Here is a 20,335-nt window from a genome sequence, read left to right as displayed (position 1 = left end):
CGGATTGTGGTGCGCGTGTTCCGCTAATCCTTTGTTGACACTGCCTCCCCCCCACCCCACCCCTTCCTGTCTGTCACAATCACGTGCAGCGTGCGTTTATTTTGATTGGGGCTTTCGTTTAGATTAGATAGATATTTATGGCCACCTCAGTGACGATTTTTATATAATAATGCCAAACAAAGGATCACCATGAATTGACCCGCTCAGTATTGTACGCGCGTGTGGCCACGGAATGATTGCGCTCGCGAAGTGGTTCCGGACAGCGACCAAGACAGCATTCAGCAAGAAGTACCTACTGCTCACGAATGTCGCGATATCGGTCAGCCTCTCCGGGGTGGGTGATATAATCGAGCAGCACTATGAGATCTACAGTGGCGAGCTGGCGGCGTGGGACCGCCGGCGGACCCGCTTCATGTCCATCTCCGGCATGACGGTCGGTGTGTTCTGCCACGGGTGGTACAACTTCATGGATCGCCGGTTCCCCGGCCGCACGATTGGGCTGGTCCTGAAGAAGGTGCTGATCGATCAAACGGTCGCTTCGCCGATTGTGATATTCCTGTTCTTCGCCACGCTGGCAGTGCTGAAGCGCTCCTCGTGGGAGGAAATGCGCGGCGAGATACGGGACAAGTTCATCCGCCTGTACACGGCCGAGTGGGTCGTGTGGCCGCCGGCCCAAATCGTCAACTTTTACTTCCTGCCGACGAAGTATCGCGTGCTGTACGATAACACCATCTCCCTCGGGTACGACGTGTACACGAGCTACGTTATTAATGACGAGAGTGGCGCCACCACCGCAACCAACGCACAGAAGGACTAAGGACTTCTTTCACCACCCAAGACAAAGACAAAGCAATAAACCTGTTTTATCGTTAACACAGCAGTTACCATATCTCAATCAAGCGTTTGGTTTTATTTCCATTATAAGCTTCATAAACCACCGGCTATACACTACGGGGTAAGTTCATTTGGTGTGCGGTGTGCGGTGTGGGAACGTTGGAGTGGGATTGCGCAATTCCATACCCACTCCACTCAAAACATGCCGTCATACCGGCCCAACGGTATGAGCAGTATCACGAAGAACACAATATTCCTTAGCGCTAGCTTCCAGTCGTTCGGTACCGCGTACGGCAGCAGCACGCTCGTAACGCGATGAATCTCGTGCGATACGCACACGAAAATGAACGACGTTATCAGCACGTTCAGCGTGGGAAAGCCGGGCAGCAGCACCAGCACCCCGTTCCGGTCCGCCGCCAGCCAGATGTGGTACTGGCAGAGGAACAGCTCGAGCGAGATCTTGCCAAACCAGGCGAAGAACGTCGAGTAGCGGGTGCGCAGTATGCCGGAAATGTTGCGCAGCAGGATGTACCCCACGATCGGGATAAACACCACGTACGAGTGCACCTCCTCACAGTCCTGCCGGTTGCGGCAGAAGAACGTCCACGTCATGTAGCACCCGATGCCGGTGATGGCGGCCAGCGTGGACGTTAGCGAGATTCGTTTCGAAAACAAATTGCCATGATTATTGTCATCCACCACGGCGAACCGTTGGGAGATTTGAAAGATCGCCGCAAAGATCATCCCGTACGTGATGGTGTACCGGTCCAGCTTCCAGCGGTACCACCACTCGTGGATGTCGTCGTCCGTCGTCACAAACAGTGCCTTCCAGGGCCGGGTAACGAAGATGCGCTCGAAAAACACCTCACTCATGTACAGCACGGTGACGGTGGCCAGCATCGTAACGAACTTGATCACCACGTACAGATACTGGTACGGATTTGCTTCCGTGCTTTGGGCGGTGATGCGGGGCGGCAGCGATAGCATTAAGTACATGATGCTGTACCAGAACGAAAGCAGCGGTACGAAAAAGTAAAACTGATACGGACGGTTCATGCACAGGCACAGGATGACGGTAAGAAAGTTCATCCGGAACATGACGTTCAGAAAGCGCACCAGCCCCGCATTGCCCGTCTGCCACCAGTAGGTGAAGTGTGCGTACCCGGACAAAAACAGAAACCCACTGATCAGCACCTTGATGTGCATGTAGATCGGCAGGATGTGGGACGCACCGGTCATGTAGTAGATCAGGATAACGATCTGCATCCAGCCCTTCAGCTCGTCCGTCTGGTCCCGATGCAGCACCTTGGTCAGTTTGCTGTCTTCGGTAAAAAATAGCCCGAGCGCGAACACATACCCGACCGGGATCCAGAAGCTAAACTCGGAGTAATACTTGTTTTCCTTCATGAAAAAGTTGGTCCGATCGCAGAGGTAAAAGTACGTCATGATGATTGCCAGCGACGCTAGCGCCGCTATCGGGGACTGCGTTTCGATGGGTTGGTTCAGCGGCATGTAGGCGTGTCCGCCACGCCACTTAACGATCCACTTGCGTACGTACATGGCGGTCGCAATGCTGGCACTGTAAACCAATGATTGACCATTATTAACCTGTCTGCTTGATTGAACCGCCGGGTCACAATACTCACCACACAGCCAAGAAGGCATAGGTCGTGACCTGTATGATTGTGTACGGTTCGGCACTGCTGCAGCACGTTCCGTCGTTGTAGTTCATGTAATCGTTACAGTACATGTTGAGCAAAATCTGCACGTCGTGCTTCAGTGTCAGCGAGCTCAGCTGCTGCCCGTCGGCAAACTCGTCCACCAGCCCGGATGCGATCATGTTCGAGGAGGACCAGATCTTCGCCTCCGAATAGCGCAGAATACTGCTCGCCGCCTGGTTAATCCGATCGACATCCTCATTGCGCACGTTCCTCCACTCCTCCGTGGAGCTTTCCTGATCGACCGGGTCCTGGAGTTTCCAGATAATTTTCGTCTTCTTCCCATACAGCCGATCGATCGGCGTAACTAAGCGCGTCAGATTCTTTTCGTACGCCTTCTGTATCTCTTCCGTCACGTTGCCGCGCTGAAAGCTGGGATAGGTGCAGCTGGCGATGATCAGACTGGGCGGGTCTTCCTCGTGCTCCCATTTGATGAACTCGTCAATCAAGCTTTTCGAAACCTCGTTCGCGTAGATGTACTCCACCCGGAGCCGCAGCTTGTAGTCGGTAAATAGCAGATCTTCCGTGTTTTTCGTGGAGCTGTGTTTGGAGTTGTTTTCCGTTTCGCTCGATCGGAGGTAGTCGATAAACTCCAGCGAAAGTGACCGAAGCCGTTCGTCCCCGATGAGCACGAAATGGTTCTGATTGCCCCAGAAGGCAAGATAGCGCAGACATTTGCGGGTGTCACTGCATTAGTTTAAAGAAAAATAGATTAGTGGGCGGAACACTGCAAAGGAATGCCGTGAGTCACTTACGTTTCTGTGTACTTGTGCAGCATGCATCCGTACGGCTGCCATTCCTTGTCTCCCTTGAACCGCCCAGCACTGAGTAGCCATTTGCACGAGTCAGAACCTACAAGGGAAGTTTTATTTAATCTACGCTTCGGGGCAAATTGTTTCCGCACACAATCGTCGCTTACCGTAACGCAGATGCAGAAAGGCGTGATACACTACGAACCCGAGCACCATGGCAAAGGCTAGCTTCTTGGCATTGTTGGCGTTAAGGTTCTGTATGAACAGCTCCGCCTTGGACAGATTTCCGTTGTTGCCCATTTTTTGGTTTTTGGATGATTTGACCGCCAGAGGCTAACTTTTCTTCACATATTACACAAAACCATCGATCTCTTCGAGTTACATTGTGGAGCAACGAGAGCGGCAAAAAACACAATAAAAACTGTTTTCCCTTGCTGTCATCAAACGAGCGTCAGTTGCAGTTGCAATGGTGTGCGTGGTTTGGACAAATTTCATCTGAACGACTTTGTATAATAGTGTATATCAGCATAATAAATCGTAAATGGATTTTCTATTCACTAAGAATCAAATTTGAATAATTTGAATAATAACACAAAAAAATTGGAATTAAATGGAAATAACAACCATGCAGCTAATCGAAAACACCTTTATATACAAACCTTGGCCCTTCAGTTTGACAGCATTGTTGATAGCTCCGCTACTTTTGGCAGAAGTCAGCTTGGCCCCAGGCTCAGGTGATATTGCGTAAAACTATTTACTAGCCGCTCGCTTATCGGGTTGTATCTCGCACAGCACGAGAATAATCGTGTACTGTTAGCAAATCCTTCGAGTTCGCCAAGCGCCATCATGGTTGTGGGAGCGTTTCCGGCCGCCAAGCTTGGCGTGCTGGCCATGAAACAGATCTCCAAACCGATCGCCAATCTGCTCAAGGAGCGGGCCAAAAACAGTCCCTTCTTTCGGAAGTACGTTTGCATGCCGCCGGCACAGTTTTACAACTGGATGGAAGTGAAGACGAAAATGTGGGCACTCAATCTCGGCAAACCCACCACCGTGCCCGTCCTGAACGAAGCAATGGCCATCGATCTGGGCGCGAACTTGCTGGGCGAAATCGTCATCTTTACCATCGGTGCCGGTTTACTTCTGCTGGAGTATCAAAGGTAAGGGTGAGAGCAGGCAGATGGAAGTAGGAGCATCTCGGCTACAACTTGTTACACTTGCAGGCAAGCACGAAAGGAAGCGATGAAGGAGGAGATGGCACTGCAGGAAAAGCTAGAGCTGCAGGCCACTATTAACGATCTGAACTTCCAAATCCAACGATTGGATACACAGCTGCGTGAAGTGGCACGAGTCACTGCGGATCTGGGTAAAAGGCTCGCCGAAATGTGCTTTTCTAGCGGGCAATGGACAATTAATCATATTCATCCATTGCAGAATCGAAATCATCTTGGAAACCCAAAATACTGGACGAACTACCGTTCACGACGAAGAAAAACAAGCACGAGCAGCCCCTGTACATCCCTGCCACACCCGAACGGAAGGATGCTCCCAACGCGGCCAGTGGTAATAGAGGTGTCATATCCAATGCGTTGGAGATTATCGATAATGAAGTTTTTTATAGGGACAGCTCAGCAGACGGAGCCGAAGAGGAACACACAGACCAACGCCGGCAAGGCATAGTCACACGTAGCTTAAATTACCTTCTCAAAGTCAACACTAGACCCTCGAACGGCATCGACAGGGAAGGATAGAGACACGCTTTCGGTGTAAGACGGTTCAAAGACATTGGTTCTAGCTAGCGTACCACAGACGCGTATCTCTTTTATATCGCTTATAACAATTTATTTTTAATTTATAATAGTTTAACAAGCATGACGCAACGTCCCTCGATCAAGCAGACGTCGTCCAGGTTGTAAACAACAAGCATGTAAAACATGCAAAGCAAGCAAATGCATAGATATGATATAATGTGCGATAAAGAAGCATCAAAAGTCCGCTCGCAATCAATTGTTAGAGTTAGAGCATCGTTAATTGCATTTTACCTGTACTTACTCCTGTACCGGCTGTTTGGTTTGCTTAGTTGCATTGTTCCTTCGGGTCCCGATTTCCTTTCGCTCTGTGTGAATGATTGTACATTAGGGATTTCTAAGCGATTGGTTACTATCATTTGAATATCAGATTTCGTAAAGCACAATTCAATTACAGTGTTACATCAAAGAGAACCAGTAACCAGTGAGATAGATTGCTTTCGTTCTCCTTGTCCCCCTTCCCAAAGGAAAGCAGGTTAAACAGGGCGATGAACCATTCGGCAAAATTGGCCATGCCATTCCTTGCTTACTGGCTGCTGTCGAATTTCTGTCGAATGAAGCGGCTGCTCTGGCTGATGGTGCCGATGGATCGTTGTGTTCCGCGAGAGTTACAGAAGCCAAGCATGAAAACTCGTCAACGTACAATGCTGTGATGGTGTCGTCGTCACACCGTCGTGTATATAATTGATTGTGAGTGCGGAGTAGCATAATCAGCAAATAAATGAAGGAATAAACAACAACGAAATATTAATCGAATCAGCTAATTTATTCACAAAACAAAACAGAATGTAGCGTGCACACTATGGTTAGAGTTATGGAGGAAGTTGTATTACTAGACTTAAAACGATACATTTATTGACGAGTTGAAAAGAACGAAAGGATGCTTCTCTTATTTAGCGTTTCAATTCTGCTATTGGCAACATTTAACAGTCATGCCTGCAGCTAATAGCCGTACGAGATTTTAATTTTGTTAAACATTGCCAACCACCCAGCCCCCTAGTCGTCCCGTTTGACCCAGCAAGGGAGTGGGGCAGCAACAAAGGGCGCAAATTGAAGCTACCTATCCTAACCGTTTTCGGGCCACCTTGGACGAATGAGACGGATTTGGCTGCTTGCGTTTCAACCGATTCGGTGTTTTGGCGGTCGATGAGCTCGGTTCGTTCGGTTCTCGGTTTGTACTCGATTCACCGACTGTCTCGTTCGCGGTACTGCTGCTGCTCGTCGCCTCTTGGCTTGACGAATCTTGGCTGGTGCTGTCGTTCACCTGGGGCTCCTCCTGCGCTCCTCGCTCATTCGACGTCTCGGCGGGCGCACTGTTATCGACTGTTTCGTTGTTCGTTTCATTGCTCTGCTGTATTCGTTCGGCTGGTTCTTCCACGGCATCCGTGGAATCGACCGACATGGTGCGGGAGCTTGCTGTGGATTCGGCGGATAACGTCCGCGAGCTTGCGGCCGACTCGGCAGCCGTTGCGTTCCGGGCCTGCTCTTCGCCCCGCAGCTTCACGAACCGTTTCTGCGCCGACTGTATCTGCTCGATCAGCCGATGGTGGAGCAGAATTTTGTCCATACAAGCGTCGCAGATAGTTTTGGGCAGCTCGTCCTCTTCATTGATCTGAAAACACATACACGCTGTAGTAGCTATTTTTATCAGGAAAATGTTGGCCCTTTGTTGGTTCCCGCACCTGTATTGGGAGATAGTTGTTGATTTTCTCCAGCAAGTTGTGTTCGAGGCCATCAGCACCGTAGATGAAAATTACGGTGCGATTCATCTTTGAACACAGCCTGCATATAAAACCAGTGCAGCACGCCTCCATTAAACTGCCCATGGTGAGCGATTCGTTGTTCTTTTTCACTTTCGATACAACTTAACTAATTTACTCGATGGAGCCTATCCTGTACCCTGGCAAAGTTTACGCTCACCCATTTGTTTTGTTGTGAAAGTTGTCACTTCGATCCAATCGCCTTCTATGTGTGCATACGATTCACACAACTACGCGCAACGCAGCGGGTATAACAGTTCTCCGCGCATAGGAAAGTGCATGTGCATTTATTTGAAAACGATTTTTTTTTTACTAATCATATGAAGAGTGTATCGATAAATATGCATTGATTTTGTAATAATGTATTGAGAAATGCAGATTGTCGACAGGTTGTATGCACATTGAACATTTTCTTTGGAGAGAATTTTCATTTTTAGACCTTAGAAAATTGATGGAAAACGTTATTGAAAATTTTACATGTCTTTTTCGTCAAAATTAATGCTGATAAATATTTTTATAAGAATAATCTGTATATTTGTTGCAAATCAAACTCCGAACCCCAACAAACTGTGCGAAACAACAACGGCAGTCATAGCTTTGCTTATTACACCTTGGCGTCGAACAGAATATTGACAGCGCGTGTAGATGTGTGTGTGCAGAATTGACGTATAAGCGTATCCCATGACACGTATTGATAATTGTCATCGCTAAACTGGGTTGAAATTTTGGTGTACCGGAGCGCAAGGAGTGTGAAAATAGTGACGAAAAACCTCAAATTCGCACAACAATAGCACACCGCAGTGCAGGAAACGGCAACACACACGTATCTTACCGGGTGCTCGAGGCGTATGCGATATCCTGTGTCCCGTAGGCCCGCTCGTTGTGCTCGAGAAAAGTTGACTCAGCTCGGTTCGGAATCCACACACAACTGCGGCGATGGCGTCGGCCTCTGAGGGAATGTCGTGCTACACGATAATAAATCCACCCGAAATTGAGCTGTACAATGAGATGCAGATCAAGCAGGACCTAGGTAAGTGGTGCTCGCTTCGCTGGACCGCCGGCCAAATCCACTAACACACACACCGACCGCTTGTCTTCCCTCCCGCCCACAGAGAAGGGTGAAGTGAACGTAAAGATTGAAACGATGAAGAAAGTCATCCAGCTCATGCTGCAGGGCGAACGGCTGCCCAACCTGCTGATGACGATCATCCGGTTCGTGCTGCCGCTGCAAAACCACACGCTCAAGAAGCTGCTGCTGATTTACTGGGAAATCGTGCCGAAAACGTCGCCCGATGGCAAGCTGCTGCAGGAGATGATTCTCGTGTGCGACGCGTACCGCAAGGATCTGCAGCACCCGAACGAGTTTCTGCGCGGCGCGACCCTGCGCTTTCTGTGCAAGCTGAAGGAACCGGAGCTGCTGGAACCGCTGATGCCGACGATCCGCAGCAGCCTGGAGCATCGCCATTCGTACGTGCGGCGCAACGCAGTGCTGGCCATCTTTACCATCTACAAGAACTTCGACTGGCTGGTGCCGGACGGGCCCGAGCTGATCGCAAACTTCCTCGACACACAGCAGGACATGTCGTGCAAGCGCAACGCGTTCCTGATGCTGCTGCACGCCGACCAGGAGCGGGCCCTGAACTATCTGGCCTCCTGTCTGGATCAGGTGAGCAGCTTCGGCGACATCCTGCAGCTCGTGATCGTCGAGCTGATCTACAAGGTGTGCCACGCCAATCCGGCCGAACGGTCGCGCTTCATTCGCTGCATCTATAACCTGCTGAACTCGTCCTCGAACGCCGTCCGGTACGAGGCGGCCGGCACGCTGGTGACGCTCTCGACCGCACCGACCGCCATCAAGGCGGCCGTCAGCTGCTACATCGATCTGATCGTGAAGGAGAGCGACAACAACGTGAAGCTGATCGTGCTGGATCGGCTGATCGCGCTGAAGGAAAACGAAAACATCGAGCGCATCATGCAGGAGCTGGTGATGGACGTGTTGCGGGTGCTGAGCGCCACCGATATCGAGGTGCGCCGGAAGACGCTCGCGCTGGCGATGGATCTCGTGTCGTCGCGCAACATCGAGGAGATGGTGCTGGTGCTCAAGAAGGAAGTGTCCAAAACGCACAACATCGAGCACGAGGATACGGGCAAGTACCGGCAGCTGCTGGTGCGCACCCTGCACACCTGCTGCATCAAGTTCCCGGACGTGGCGGCGGCCGTCATCCCGGTGCTGGTGGAGTTTCTGTCCGACACGAACGAGCTGGCGGCCGGCGATGTGCTGGTGTTTGTGCGGGAAGCGATTCAAAAGTTTTCCCACCTGCAGCCGCTCGTCATCGAGAAGCTGCTGGAAGCGTTCCCGGCCATCAAGTCCGCGAAGATCCACCGCACTACGCTGTGGATTTTGGGCGAGTATGCCAACTCGCTGAAGGACATTATGGAGGTAATCGGCGTCGTTAACCGTGCGCTGGGCGAGGTGCCGATTGTTGAGGCGGAACAGAGCCGTCTGGCGGGCAACGAGGCGGGCGAGGAGGAGCAAAAAACCACCGAGACGACGGCGAACAGCACCAACAAGGTTACCTCGGATGGCACATACGCTACTCAGAGCGCGTTCAGCGTTGCGCCGTAAGTATTATTGGATGGTGGTGGTGTAAATGTTGTTATCACACACAAATAATGACCGTTTTCCTGTTTCCTTCAAGGGTTGCCAAAAAGGTAGAACGACCACCGCTCCGTCAGTACATGATGGATGGGGACTTTTTCGTGGCGGCCACACTCGCCTCCACGCTGACGAAGCTGGCCTTGAAGTTCATCCAGCTGGAGCCGAATGAAAAGAAGCAGAACCGTTTGTGCACCTGCGCCATGCTGATCATGAGCTCGATCCTGCACCTCGGCAAGTCCGGCCTGCCGACGAAAGCCATCACAAACGATGACACCGACCGGATCTATCTGTGTCTGAAGACGCTGACCCTGCAGACGCCGGAAATAGTGGAAATCTTTACGCAGAGCTGCAAGAACGCGCTGGCCAACATGCTGACCGCCCAGAGCGAGGAGAAGGCGCAGGAAAAGAAGGACAAGCAGCAGAAGAACGCTGCCAAGATTCAGCCGGACGACCCGATCGCGTTCACACAGCTGGCGAACGGCAAACACGACCAGCTGGGGGAGAATGTGTTCGAGCTGAGCTTGAACCAGGCACTGGCCGGTACAAAGAGCACCGCACTGACCGACGTGGCGTCGCCGAACAGCAAGCTGAACAAGGTGACCCAGCTGACCGGGTTCTCGGATCCGGTCTATGCGGAAGCGTACGTGCACGTGAACCAGTACGACATCGTGCTGGATGTGCTGATCGTCAACCAGACCAGCGATACGCTGCAGAACTGTACGCTCGAGCTGGCCACCGTCGGCGACCTGAAGCTGGTGGAGAAACCGCACCCGGTGGTGCTCGCGCCGCACGATTTCTGCAACATCAAGGCGAATGTGAAGGTGTCGTCGACGGAGAATGGCATCATCTTTGGCAACATTGGTAAGCGGTAAAGGTTGGGAGTTGGGAGTGAGGCATTTGCTAACGTTCTACCTTTCTTTTCCAGTGTATGATACCACGTTCTCGTCCAACGTGGTCGTGCTGAATACGATCCAGATCGACATCATGGACTACATTCTGCCGGCCAGCTGCACCGACACCGAGTTCCGCACGATGTGGGTCGAGTTTGAGTGGGAGAACAAGGTGTCGGTCAACACGACGCTTACCGATTTGCACGACTACCTGCGGTTGCTGCTCAAGTCGACCAACATGAAGTGCCTCACGCCGGAGAAGGCACTTTCGGGCCAGTGTGGTTTTATGGCGGCCAATATGTACGCAAGGTAGGTAGTGTGGGTGGGGTGTGTTGAAGGAATTTTCGTTAGATCGCCGACTCAACACGATGCACTGCTAATTTCAGGTCCATTTTCGGTGAGGATGCTTTGGCAAATTTGAGCATCGAGAAGCCCTTGGATCGACCGGACGCACCCGTGACCGGGCACATAAGAATACGCGCTAAGAGCCAGGTAATTGGACGACATTGAGCTTCACGCGTGAAAACGTGTTTCTATTAACCACTGTTCTATATTCACTTTCCTGTAGGGCATGGCGCTGAGCTTGGGCGATAAAATCAACCACACGCAAAAGTGTTTGCAGGAGAAATCGGTTGCCGCTTAATACTACTCCACCGGGTCCGCGAGCGCCTCTTAGTTTGTGAGAGATTCTAGTATTCTTTCCCCACGCATGTGCGCTAATTCGAACGATTACTTCGAAACCGAGCCCGACCGGGTCCGACATATTTCAATTAACACAAGACACATGCACACACACACACTGACACACATAAGCGAACCAACTAAGGAGGGGGGAAATGCTTGGTTAATTATTGCACTCCTTTGGTTTTCTTTTTCTACATGTACCACACCCGGGGGAGCTGCATTTGTGTTGCCACTGCGTGGGGTTAGACCAGGTATCGAGTCTCCATTCCTATATTTTATCTTTACTTTTTTTTTAAATAGTAACAGTTATCTATTCGTGCACCGATTCGTAACGGAAGGAAAGGGGGTTTCCGGCATGAATATTCTATCGCAAAATAAATAAGAAAAATCTGTTTATCCATTCACACGGGCAGTTTGTGCGCGTTCCATCAGCATGGGATAGAGAAATGAGAATCGTTGCGTTTGCGGGAATCAAGCGTCCAAGGTGGTGCATAATAGGTAAACAAGAAATGCACCACGCAAACATACCATGTGGCACATTGCGCCCCTCTGTTGACACGTAATACGTGCACGTACACGTTACACCGCCTGCTCGTAACCATGGTGATAGGCAATAACAAAACAGGCGGCGTGGGCTTTACGTTTTATCGTACAGCAACCACAGTTTATCTAGTACGGGGCTACGATGAAGAGAAATGGAAATTCCACACCGAAAGTGACCGATTACGCTGGTAAGCATTGTTTTATCAAGGCTTTTGCCTAATCAGTAACATTATCGTTCCGGGTGTTCTGTTCCATCAGAGGAAGAAGTGATCGCTCACCTGTGGGTGCAGCTGTTAATTCACATCAATGTTTATTTTTACGCCGTTTGGCTGCTGGTTGCAATAGGCTTTCTACATTACGAGGCAAGTAAACTAAGTTTTAAGTGATATTAGCTAGTAATAATTTGATTCCCATACACTTTGGGCCACAGTTCCTCAACATTAGCGGCATCGAGCAAACGTTGTCCATCCTTTCGCTGGTGGTGGCAATTCCGCTGGAAGTCTTCCGGCTCTATCTCGGCCACACCGGCAACCTGATGAGTGCGGTAAAGTAGCAAATCACTGTTTTGTGTGTTTTAAAAGGTTCTCCTTTGAGCTAATTGTGTACGTCCTTATTTTCCTCTACAGATACCCAGTTTTGCTGGATTTCTTATACTGTCTACACTGATTCAGCTTCCATTACAGATTTACCTGCTGCTAGCAACGCACACGATCAATCATTTAGCAGCAACTGTAGCACAGTCGATCGCGATAGGTCTGCTGGTGCTGCAGATTGTAGTTGGTGTGCCGGCAATGCGTCAAATATCTGCCTTTCGCAGGAAACAGTTTCAAATGCAACGATGGCAATATATGGGCAAGCGAGCCGACACGGCGAAGGAAGCGAAGGACGAGCAATGAAATCGGGGAAAAAATAGCAATTTTTTTACTGAATAGTATTACTTTGTACAAAAGAAACAGTTCATTTATTTAAATTGTAAACGCGAACTACGCTTTGTAGGTTCGGTGTAAGTCATGTTTGGTGTAGAATTCGTTCAGATGGGTCAAGTTGGCACGAAACAGTGCTAAAAATTCCTCGAGTGCCTTTAAATTGTCCATGTTGGAATCGGATGCTCCCAGCAGCGATGACCTTGAAGGTAGAAATGAATGAAGTAACTGAAATGAAAATATTTTTTTTTATATTAAAATACCATTTTTTCCAGTAAGAAACGTAAACTCTTCGTGAATCCGGTACCCGCACTCGGGCCACTATTTATACGGCTTCAGTTGAACGGCCACAAGTTCGATGCTGAAACTAACTGAAACACGATACGCTTCTTTCGCTTGTGCCCCAGTTCCGTAAAACGAGAGAAAGAATCCGTGATATGGACAGCTGAGCTTACCTGAAATGCCTTCTGAGCCAGAAAGCCATGATACGGCAGCAGACACTCCTCGTACGCCTTTTTAAGGTGCGGCTTCACCTGTTCGCTGCGCGTTTCGTCTTCGAGCAGGTTGCGAAAGAATTGTTCCATCATTTCGAATGCCCTGCCAAAATGGTGGTGGTGAGGTAAAACAAGGTTAATTTTCTCTCCCCAGAACGGTCATTATCGCCGGTGGACGCACCTTTTAAGCCACAGCAAACCGTCCGTTACCGTGTCGAACGGGTTGTCGTTCCCGTCCTTGTCCTTCAGGATTAAATCTTCCAAGTACTTAAACAGCGATTCGTTCTGTTTGTATTTGTCGGTTATTTTCTACACAAAAAAGAAGGAAATTCAAATCAATCATCGAAACTCATTAACAATTCACGGTTTTAGCACCATACCTGAACGTTTTGACGCATATCTTTCACGATGGGAGAGAACAGCTTACCGAAACATGCTGCGGATGATAATGTGTATCGTTTGAGAAGGGATTCTTTCCTTTACCAACTCTACACAGCTATACATACCGATGGCATCGATGATTTGGTTGGACGATTCGAGAAAGTGTGCGGTTTCAATCTTAAAATTATTGTTCTCATCAATTACTGGGAATGGCTTCAGCTGACGAAACAGGATCTTGGCTTCGCAGACCGCCGGGGCCGCGCTGTTGTCCGCACTCTCTTCACTCATCGTGTCACACCGACACGCAGACAGACGCACACTATATGCTTGGTGGGAAACGGTCGAACGGTGTCTAATTTGCTTTCACCGCATAAAGTGGACGAATACCCCGGCACTCCAATGCTCGAATGGCACTGCACGAGTGAACTCTGGTTTCAGCGCTTCCAATCTTGGCGTTCGGGGTCCGTCTGACGGTGGCGGATCGAATGTGACTCTGTGCATGGCACAACATGTAATCTTATCTACGCGCGACCGATGGTAATGTTTATCATCTGTGCATCAGGCCAGTCAGGGAAAAGGAGGGCCCTCCACAAGCTTACGTTATCACTTTACGTCGACTGTACACCGGGCTGCAATCCCGTACCGTGAGCGGTGGTGGTGCCTTTGGATAAACGGAATATCTAAAAGGGGAAAAGACCGTACCGAGATCGAATGTTTAGTAGCATGTGAGATAAGACTAATTCATATAATTTCGTGGTGGCCGCGAAGGCGAGAAAAATAATATAGGCCATACGGCGGCATGTCTGTTAGACCCAACGTCAGCAACACCCTCAGTTCCATGCTGTCCGAGGCAACATTTTTAAATTGTTTTGTTATCAGCAAATCAGGCTGCTACCAGCTACAATCTGGAAGCAATTTACAGTCATCATATTAAATAATAATAATTTGAAGCCATCATTTCAATTTTAATTAATTATTTAAACGCTAATGCAACTAGAAAGGGTTTTATTTTAGCTTGCCCTTTCAGTGCAGCTAGCAAAAGTCCTGTTTTATCACGCTTCTGTTTGTGCTTCGTCTATTTATGCTTGGTTAATACTGTTAAGATCTATCTTTAGAATGCTCCCCGCAGTGTCCACGACAAACAACGTCAGGTCTGGTAGGTTTGCTAGCCTGGGAAGCGTAAATGAGATGGGTCGAGACTGCTGCTGCTCCTGGAACGTCCAACATTTTTGCATCATTCCACTGTCGGTGGAGCGTAATTCCACCAAAACGATGCTCGACCCGTTGCACGACACCGTTCTGGTGGTGTTATCAAAATTCATTGACCCACCACCGCAACCCTTCCGCGCGTCGTTGAACCATCGATGATAGCTGAGCGTCAGTGCACTTGTGGGCGCAAAAAAGACACCATCGTTTTGCTTCGCTTCCAGTCGCTGCCGTAGCACCTCGCCTGGGCGTTTCAGCTGCGTCAGTCTACCGGCCAGACCGCCCGGTTTGGTAGCGATGAGGCGTTTCGGTCCGTTCGCACCCAGCGCACGGCCTCCAGCTGCCCCAACAAACACGTTGTCGATGGCATCGAACCCATCGCCCATGATGGACCCGTCCGGGGTGTGACCGAGATCGAACGTATGGCCCATCTCGTGGCAAACCGAGCCGAGGGTGGTGGCAAAGCATCCGCCATACCTAAAAAGGAAGCATTTCGCACTTACTCATCGAGCGATAAAGCGAGGAAAACCCCATTATTACGTGCGTCTGTAGTTGCTATCGTCCAGCAGTTTGGCGCAATCGATCGGCTGCTCGCTTAGCAGTGCATCGCAAACCGTCTCCAGCGTCGAGGGCCACGTGTAGAGACACCCGGTACCGAACAGGGCCAACCCGCCGCCACCCAGTGCCGCATGGCCGGTCGTGCGCTTCCGGATGTTCTCGTACGAATAGTCACCATCGCTGATGCCTTCAAAGTGCGTACTGCTCAGAAAGCCGACCACCTTCACCCGCTCCATGTCGTAGTGTTTGCGGTGCACCAGCTCGCCAGCGAACCGGTGCCAAAGGGCATCTTCCGTCATGGTGGTAGATTGAGCCCACTCCAGCTCAGCGTAGAACGGACGGCACGGTGCCTCGAGCGCGAACGTTTTGCGACCGAAACCATGCTCCCGCAGCTTTTCCGCGTACAAACACTGGAGCAGCTCGATGGCAAGCGTTATTTTGCGACACGCGTGCTCACTATCGTTGTGCGCATCGTTTTCACTGGACTGATAGCGACCGCTGTGTCCTTTGCAGATGATGTAAACGGGGGCCACAGTAAACCGTCTCTCCGGAGCTGTGTACACTAAGCGGACACTTGTTTGCGTGCTGCAGTACTGCACCGCGTACTGATGTTCACCGGGAGAAAGTCTTAACAGAATGCGAAACTTGCGAATGACTTGCTTGCTCTCACCTTCACTACCGACGGCTTTCTCTATCGCGACGGAAAATGGGACGGATTCGCAATTGTCGGACACGATGCGAAATATCCCACCGCAACATGGGTTCGCTAGATCGCCCTTCAGTAAGATGGTAGAATAATTAAACACTTCACCTTGCTGTACGTTTTTTAATTGAACATTATGCTTCAAATCGCACATTGCCTGTTTCTGCACCAGTACGTTGATGGATTTTTTCTGCACGTGTGAGTCGGGTTTGTTTACACCACTCCACGAATGACGTCATCAGTCAAACAGCTGATGAAGGTACTCACGGTAGCTAGACAAACGGTGTGTTTTGTGCAATTTTCCCCTCAAGTGTAGGAATTATTTTCCACCCGTTTTAGCATTTCAGCTGTTTGCGACACATTAAGAGCATTATATAAAGCATCATCGATGTTTCTGTTTTATTTTTAAACTCCTTTTTTTCTCACAAAAACACCTTTTCTTTAGGCCGCTCAAGGTTACTGCAACAGATGTCAAAAGTGTCATCGTCACAAAGGCCTTTTGTTTTGAACCTGAAGCGCAGAGCCCCTGGGCCCAGAGCCTAAAGAAAAACAGACTCGCTCAGTGGATAATTTCGCGCACGGAGAACGTGCCAGCGACACGGACCATTCTAATTAAACAATGATCCGCTTAACGTACGGATAAGAAGCACGTTTAAAGGATTATCGAGGCTTTTTTTTAGTGACGAGAGTGTGTGTGCAGCACCAGCCAACATGAACTTGGGCAGATCGATACGCATCAATAAGTGTGGCGTGGTGATACTGGGCCTGCTGTTTATGTGCATTCTGTACTATCTCTGGAGCAGCAACAGTGCGAATGCGGCCAGCTATGCGTTCAGCAAGAATCCGAACGAGATCAACCTGCGCAAGCTGCTGATCGGATCGATACAGGCCGCCCAGCACGGTGGCTTCGAGGTGGTGGCCGTGTCCAAGTCGCGTGATCTGCACGAGCAAAGCAAGGGCAAGACGAAGGAGGGCGCCAACAATCCGGTGACCGATGCGGACTACCGGTCCAACTGTGTGATGAAGAATGGGCTGCTGCGAATTTTCCCCAAGCTGAAGGTGATCTCCGAGGAGGACGACCGGCAGGAGCAGTGCGCGGATGTGCAGCTGTTCGATCTTGACCCCACGGTGCTGCCGGAGAGTGTGACCGTGCCGGACGAACGTGTCTCCATCGACGAGGTGGATGTGTGGATAGACCCGTTGGACGCGACGCAGGAATACACCGGTAAGGGAAAGGATTTCGATTTATGCCCTTAAGTTATGCCTAATACCGGGAGAGCTTCCGTTTCCTTTCTAGAGCGACTCCACGAGTACGTCACCACGATGGTGTGCGTGGCGGTGAAGGGTGTCCCAACGATCGGCATCATACACAATCCCTTCACGATGAAGACGACCTGGGCGTGGCGCGGCAAGGCATTGTCCGAGTCGCTCGTCAACCTGAAGCACGATGCGGACGTTAAGCATCCAACCATCATCGTGTCCCGGTCGCATGCGGGCGCTGTGAAGGAACAGTCGAAGCAAATATTCGGCGAAAACGCACAAGTCATAACGGCCGGCGGTGCTGGTAAGTGAGCGGACCGAGTGCTGCTTTTGGAACTCCCATTCCTCCAACGTTCCCATTCTCTCCTTCCAAGGCTTCAAAGTGCTGCAGGTGATACAGAACAACGCGACGGCGTATCTGCACACGACGCACATCAAAAAGTGGGACATTTGTGCCGGCGACGCAATACTCGGCGCGATCGGGGGCAGAATGAGCGATTTGCACAATGAAAACATCGTGTACCATCGGGATACGCCGGCGCTCAACCCGAACGGGCTGCTGGCGGCGGCCCTTTCCTCGACGCACGAAGCGTACATTAAGCGGATAGTGGAGAGCAAGCGTTTCGTGCGGTAAGGTACCGCTGGGCGATCTGCCCAAAACATATCCACGAGGAAACGCGGGATGATGCTGTAGTATGTTTGTTTATGGCAGCAGCAAGCAGTGTGTCCTATTTCCATCACTCGGCATCACATCACGATTACGCGATAACTGTACCATTATGATGAAAAGTGTGTGCGCACAGATACAATGCACAACGGCAGACAATTTTACCGCTAAAAGACACACCCGTTCACTTATTTCTAGTATTTGATCTCAATTTCAATCGAATACGCGTCGACCACAGACTAGAAAGGAGGAGCCGGTGGAGCAGGGGGCTTGACGGAAGCTGAATGGCTTATTGTCCTTTCGTTAGTTAGTTGATTAGATGACAAAGTTCCATACTAAGAAATAAAAGCATCCGTAGCATACCAATTTGATATATAGGAAATACGCATGCAATCGGACTCTTTTGACACGAGATGACGCACTGCGATGGTTGCGTTACGTGGCGTTACGCGTAACGCGTCAGTGTTTCTCATGCTACACGTGTTATATTCGCTTGTTGAACATTGGCTTTTATTTTAAATTATTTTAAGCATTCTAACAATCTTACAACTATCTTAAACAGCATCATCTTGATAAATGATGAAAAATGCATTGGCATAAAACTGACTAGATGGGCAGGTTTTGCTTCTACTACCAAAACCATAATACTGCAAAAATATTCGCCTTTACCCGTTCAACGAGACAACCGATCGATCACCGTCACGATCCAGCTGGCGTACTCGCTAACGCGCGTGTAAATCCCGGGAAAGCCAGGCCGCGCACAACCGATCCCCGTCGAAACGATGCCAATCAGCACGTTGTCGCTCGTCACCAGCGGACCGCCGGAATCGGCCCAGCACGCATCGACACCGCCCGTTCCCTTGCCCGCGCACAGCTGCGTCCGGGCAATCGTTCGCGACCGATTGCCCCGCCGGTACATGCTTTCGCACTCCTCGTTCCGAAACACATCCACCACCGCCCGCTGCAGCGTGTCCGCCTTGTCGCCAAGGTTGCGGTTTTCCTGCTGCCAGCCCCATCCGGCCACCACCGCCGTCTGGCCCTCGACGCGGGCCGACCCATCCGCACCGCTCGACAGACAGATTGGCCGCACGGATGCGCTAAAGTCGATGCGCCGGGCCAGCTCCAGCAGAGCGATATCGTTCGACGGTTTGTTGCAGACGTACCCGGGATGGGGCACGATGGTCCGGATGCCGACCTCGTACGCACGGTCGGAGAATGGGTCGCTGTCGATTTGGTTGCCACCGAATTCGGACCGGCGGTAGAGTCCGAGCACGGCCTGGATTTGGTTCGCGCGTAGTATCTTATTAACGCCACTGTTTTCCGAGGGGAAAGGAAACGCATGATTCATATGTAACAAGAACAAGGCACCAATCAACTGATCGCTCATACTCACCTGCACACACAGTGTCCGGCAGTTAGAAGCCACCGATCGTTGACGATCGAGGCCCCACAAAAGTGTCCACCCCGCTTGGTAAGGCTGGCAATGTACGTGATTTGACCACGGTTCGAGTTCACTCCGCCAACGATCCTCTGCTGCTGTCTACCACACGGCACGGATGATACTAATTGCCCAGATAGATTAGACAGCTCAATTAGATTGGAATTGTCACAACGGCGTATCTGCACACCCCACACACTTACGACTTATCTGCCCTTCGATGGTCGTCAGCTGGCTGAGGGTCAACACAACCGACGCCACCACCCGCCACCAGCAATTGCGTACTCCTAGCGGCAGCATGGTAGAAGCACCACGGGGAAGGAAACTGTTTGATTGAAGCGACGATTGAAACGATCCGAAAAACTATCCTCCACGCGTCCCAATCGAGCGTCTGGTGCGGTACGCAGTCTACAACGAACTCGCCATTGTTGTTCTTCCGCAAGCACGCTTTATAAGAGGCGAGAAGTTTGGCGGGCAAAAACAGCAACATCCGCGCAAGCGCGCTCACCAAACGCGCAGCACAACAAGCCGGCATTGTTTATCTCCGCACGCCATGTGCGCGCAGAAACCCGTTGAGAGCGCGCAAAAGCAGCGCGCTCTCAGAGAACAAAACGGTGGCTGCTGCTGTCACCTTCGCCGGTGTCAACGAATGATTAGTAACGCCGTCCCGACCACCGCATGCTACGAGTGTACGAGAGAGCGCAGCAGCAGCATGCTTTCTCATCGCAGCACGTGTTCGCGGTTGCCGCCGTTTGCATATGCCGTTTTGGAGCGTGCCAGATGAGTAATCGACAGCCGGCGCGCGGTTGGGTGGCGTCGTCGCAATGGTACCGAGTTCCCACTTTGTCCCACCAACAATTATGTGTGGGGGAGGAGGGCGACTGCGTTTGCAGTTGCACCTATAAGCCAGGCACCACTGCTGCACTGCACCGCGGATCGTAATCAGCGGAAGTTGCATTGCAAACGCGCTCGCGCGCAGGGTTATTTCGCTGCTGCGCTGTGTGTTCTGTGTACAAATCGCGAAATAGTTGAAGGTTTCTTATCGGTCACACCCCGATTC

The 20,335-nt window shown here is 50.7% G+C and overlaps 10 protein-coding genes across 12 annotated transcripts; 5 read left to right on the top strand and 5 right to left on the bottom strand.

The window, feature by feature from the left end:
* The first annotated feature begins 56 nt into the window (after positions 1-56).
* LOC5667497 (mpv17-like protein 2) lies at positions 57-895 on the top strand. Its single transcript, XM_001689300.3, has one exon. It carries the CDS (start codon positions 233-235, stop codon positions 815-817), a length of 585 nt encoding a protein of 194 aa, XP_001689352.3. The 5' UTR covers positions 57-232; the 3' UTR covers positions 818-895.
* On the bottom strand, positions 862-3,756 carry LOC1281775 (N-acetylneuraminate 9-O-acetyltransferase). The gene is made up of 4 exons (XM_061641209.1): positions 3,472-3,756; positions 3,308-3,404; positions 2,481-3,239; positions 862-2,413 (listed from the first exon to the last, which is right to left on the bottom strand). Exons 1-4 carry the CDS (start codon positions 3,602-3,604, stop codon positions 1,030-1,032), a joined length of 2,373 nt encoding a protein of 790 aa, XP_061497193.1. The 5' UTR covers positions 3,605-3,756; the 3' UTR covers positions 862-1,029.
* Positions 3,757-3,979: 223 nt separating this feature from the next.
* Positions 3,980-5,854, top strand: LOC1281776 (putative OPA3-like protein CG13603). 2 transcript variants are annotated; one of them, XM_321733.6, is made up of 4 exons: positions 3,994-4,461; positions 4,525-4,667; positions 4,736-4,864; positions 4,923-5,854. In XM_321733.6, exons 1-4 carry the CDS (start codon positions 4,151-4,153, stop codon positions 4,979-4,981), a joined length of 642 nt encoding a protein of 213 aa, XP_321733.4. In that variant the 5' UTR covers positions 3,994-4,150; the 3' UTR covers positions 4,982-5,854. The 2 variants fall into 2 exon arrangements, with proteins under 2 accessions (XP_061497204.1, XP_321733.4); XM_061641220.1 differs by having other exon boundaries at positions 3,980-4,461; positions 4,736-5,854.
* Positions 5,855-7,405, bottom strand: LOC1281777 (uncharacterized). Its single transcript, XM_321734.6, has 2 exons — positions 6,792-7,405; positions 5,855-6,721 (listed from the first exon to the last, which is right to left on the bottom strand). Exons 1-2 carry the CDS (start codon positions 6,933-6,935, stop codon positions 6,170-6,172), a joined length of 696 nt encoding a protein of 231 aa, XP_321734.5. The 5' UTR covers positions 6,936-7,405; the 3' UTR covers positions 5,855-6,169.
* A 92-nt stretch (positions 7,406-7,497) lies between these two features.
* On the top strand, positions 7,498-11,506 carry LOC1281778 (coatomer subunit beta). Its single transcript, XM_321735.5, has 6 exons — positions 7,498-7,899; positions 7,982-9,491; positions 9,569-10,389; positions 10,454-10,727; positions 10,805-10,910; positions 10,987-11,506. Exons 1-6 carry the CDS (start codon positions 7,806-7,808, stop codon positions 11,059-11,061), a joined length of 2,880 nt encoding a protein of 959 aa, XP_321735.4. The 5' UTR covers positions 7,498-7,805; the 3' UTR covers positions 11,062-11,506.
* A 122-nt stretch (positions 11,507-11,628) lies between these two features.
* On the top strand, positions 11,629-12,652 carry LOC133391076 (transmembrane protein 17-like). Of its 2 annotated transcripts, none has more exons than XM_061641222.1 (4): positions 11,629-11,833; positions 11,904-12,007; positions 12,076-12,189; positions 12,317-12,652. In XM_061641222.1, exons 1-4 carry the CDS (start codon positions 11,788-11,790, stop codon positions 12,539-12,541), a joined length of 489 nt encoding a protein of 162 aa, XP_061497206.1. In that variant the 5' UTR covers positions 11,629-11,787; the 3' UTR covers positions 12,542-12,652. The 2 variants fall into 2 exon arrangements, with proteins under 2 accessions (XP_061497206.1, XP_061497205.1); XM_061641221.1 differs by having other exon boundaries at positions 12,272-12,652.
* Positions 12,580-16,004, bottom strand: LOC5667495 (uncharacterized). Its single transcript, XM_001689301.3, has 6 exons — positions 15,878-16,004; positions 13,569-14,123; positions 13,443-13,498; positions 13,244-13,371; positions 13,024-13,165; positions 12,580-12,796 (listed from the first exon to the last, which is right to left on the bottom strand). The coding sequence occupies exons 2-6, from the start codon at positions 13,729-13,731 to the stop codon at positions 12,629-12,631; spliced, it is 657 nt and encodes a 218-aa protein (XP_001689353.3). The 5' UTR covers positions 13,732-14,123; positions 15,878-16,004; the 3' UTR covers positions 12,580-12,628.
* On the bottom strand, positions 14,401-16,064 carry LOC5667494 (uncharacterized). The gene is made up of 2 exons (XM_001689302.2): positions 15,190-16,064; positions 14,401-15,126 (listed from the first exon to the last, which is right to left on the bottom strand). Exons 1-2 carry the CDS (start codon positions 16,062-16,064, stop codon positions 14,523-14,525), a joined length of 1,479 nt encoding a protein of 492 aa, XP_001689354.2. The 3' UTR covers positions 14,401-14,522.
* Positions 16,065-16,360: 296 nt separating this feature from the next.
* On the top strand, positions 16,361-18,219 carry LOC1281781 (putative inositol monophosphatase 3). The gene is made up of 3 exons (XM_321739.5): positions 16,361-17,135; positions 17,208-17,474; positions 17,545-18,219. Exons 1-3 carry the CDS (start codon positions 16,622-16,624, stop codon positions 17,802-17,804), a joined length of 1,041 nt encoding a protein of 346 aa, XP_321739.5. The 5' UTR covers positions 16,361-16,621; the 3' UTR covers positions 17,805-18,219.
* A 109-nt stretch (positions 18,220-18,328) lies between these two features.
* LOC1281782 (trypsin-1) lies at positions 18,329-20,160 on the bottom strand. The gene is made up of 3 exons (XM_321740.6): positions 19,479-20,160; positions 19,231-19,399; positions 18,329-19,150 (listed from the first exon to the last, which is right to left on the bottom strand). Exons 1-3 carry the CDS (start codon positions 19,573-19,575, stop codon positions 18,511-18,513), a joined length of 906 nt encoding a protein of 301 aa, XP_321740.6. The 5' UTR covers positions 19,576-20,160; the 3' UTR covers positions 18,329-18,510.
* Between the last annotated feature and the right edge of the window lie 175 nt (positions 20,161-20,335).

Source organism: Anopheles gambiae, chromosome 2 (genome assembly GCF_943734735.2).
Source record: "Anopheles gambiae chromosome 2, idAnoGambNW_F1_1, whole genome shotgun sequence".
NCBI classification, from domain to species: Eukaryota; Metazoa; Arthropoda; class Insecta; order Diptera; family Culicidae; genus Anopheles; species Anopheles gambiae.
The sequence above is the reverse complement of the archived record's forward strand: the minus strand, read 5'-3'. Positions and strand labels throughout refer to the sequence as shown.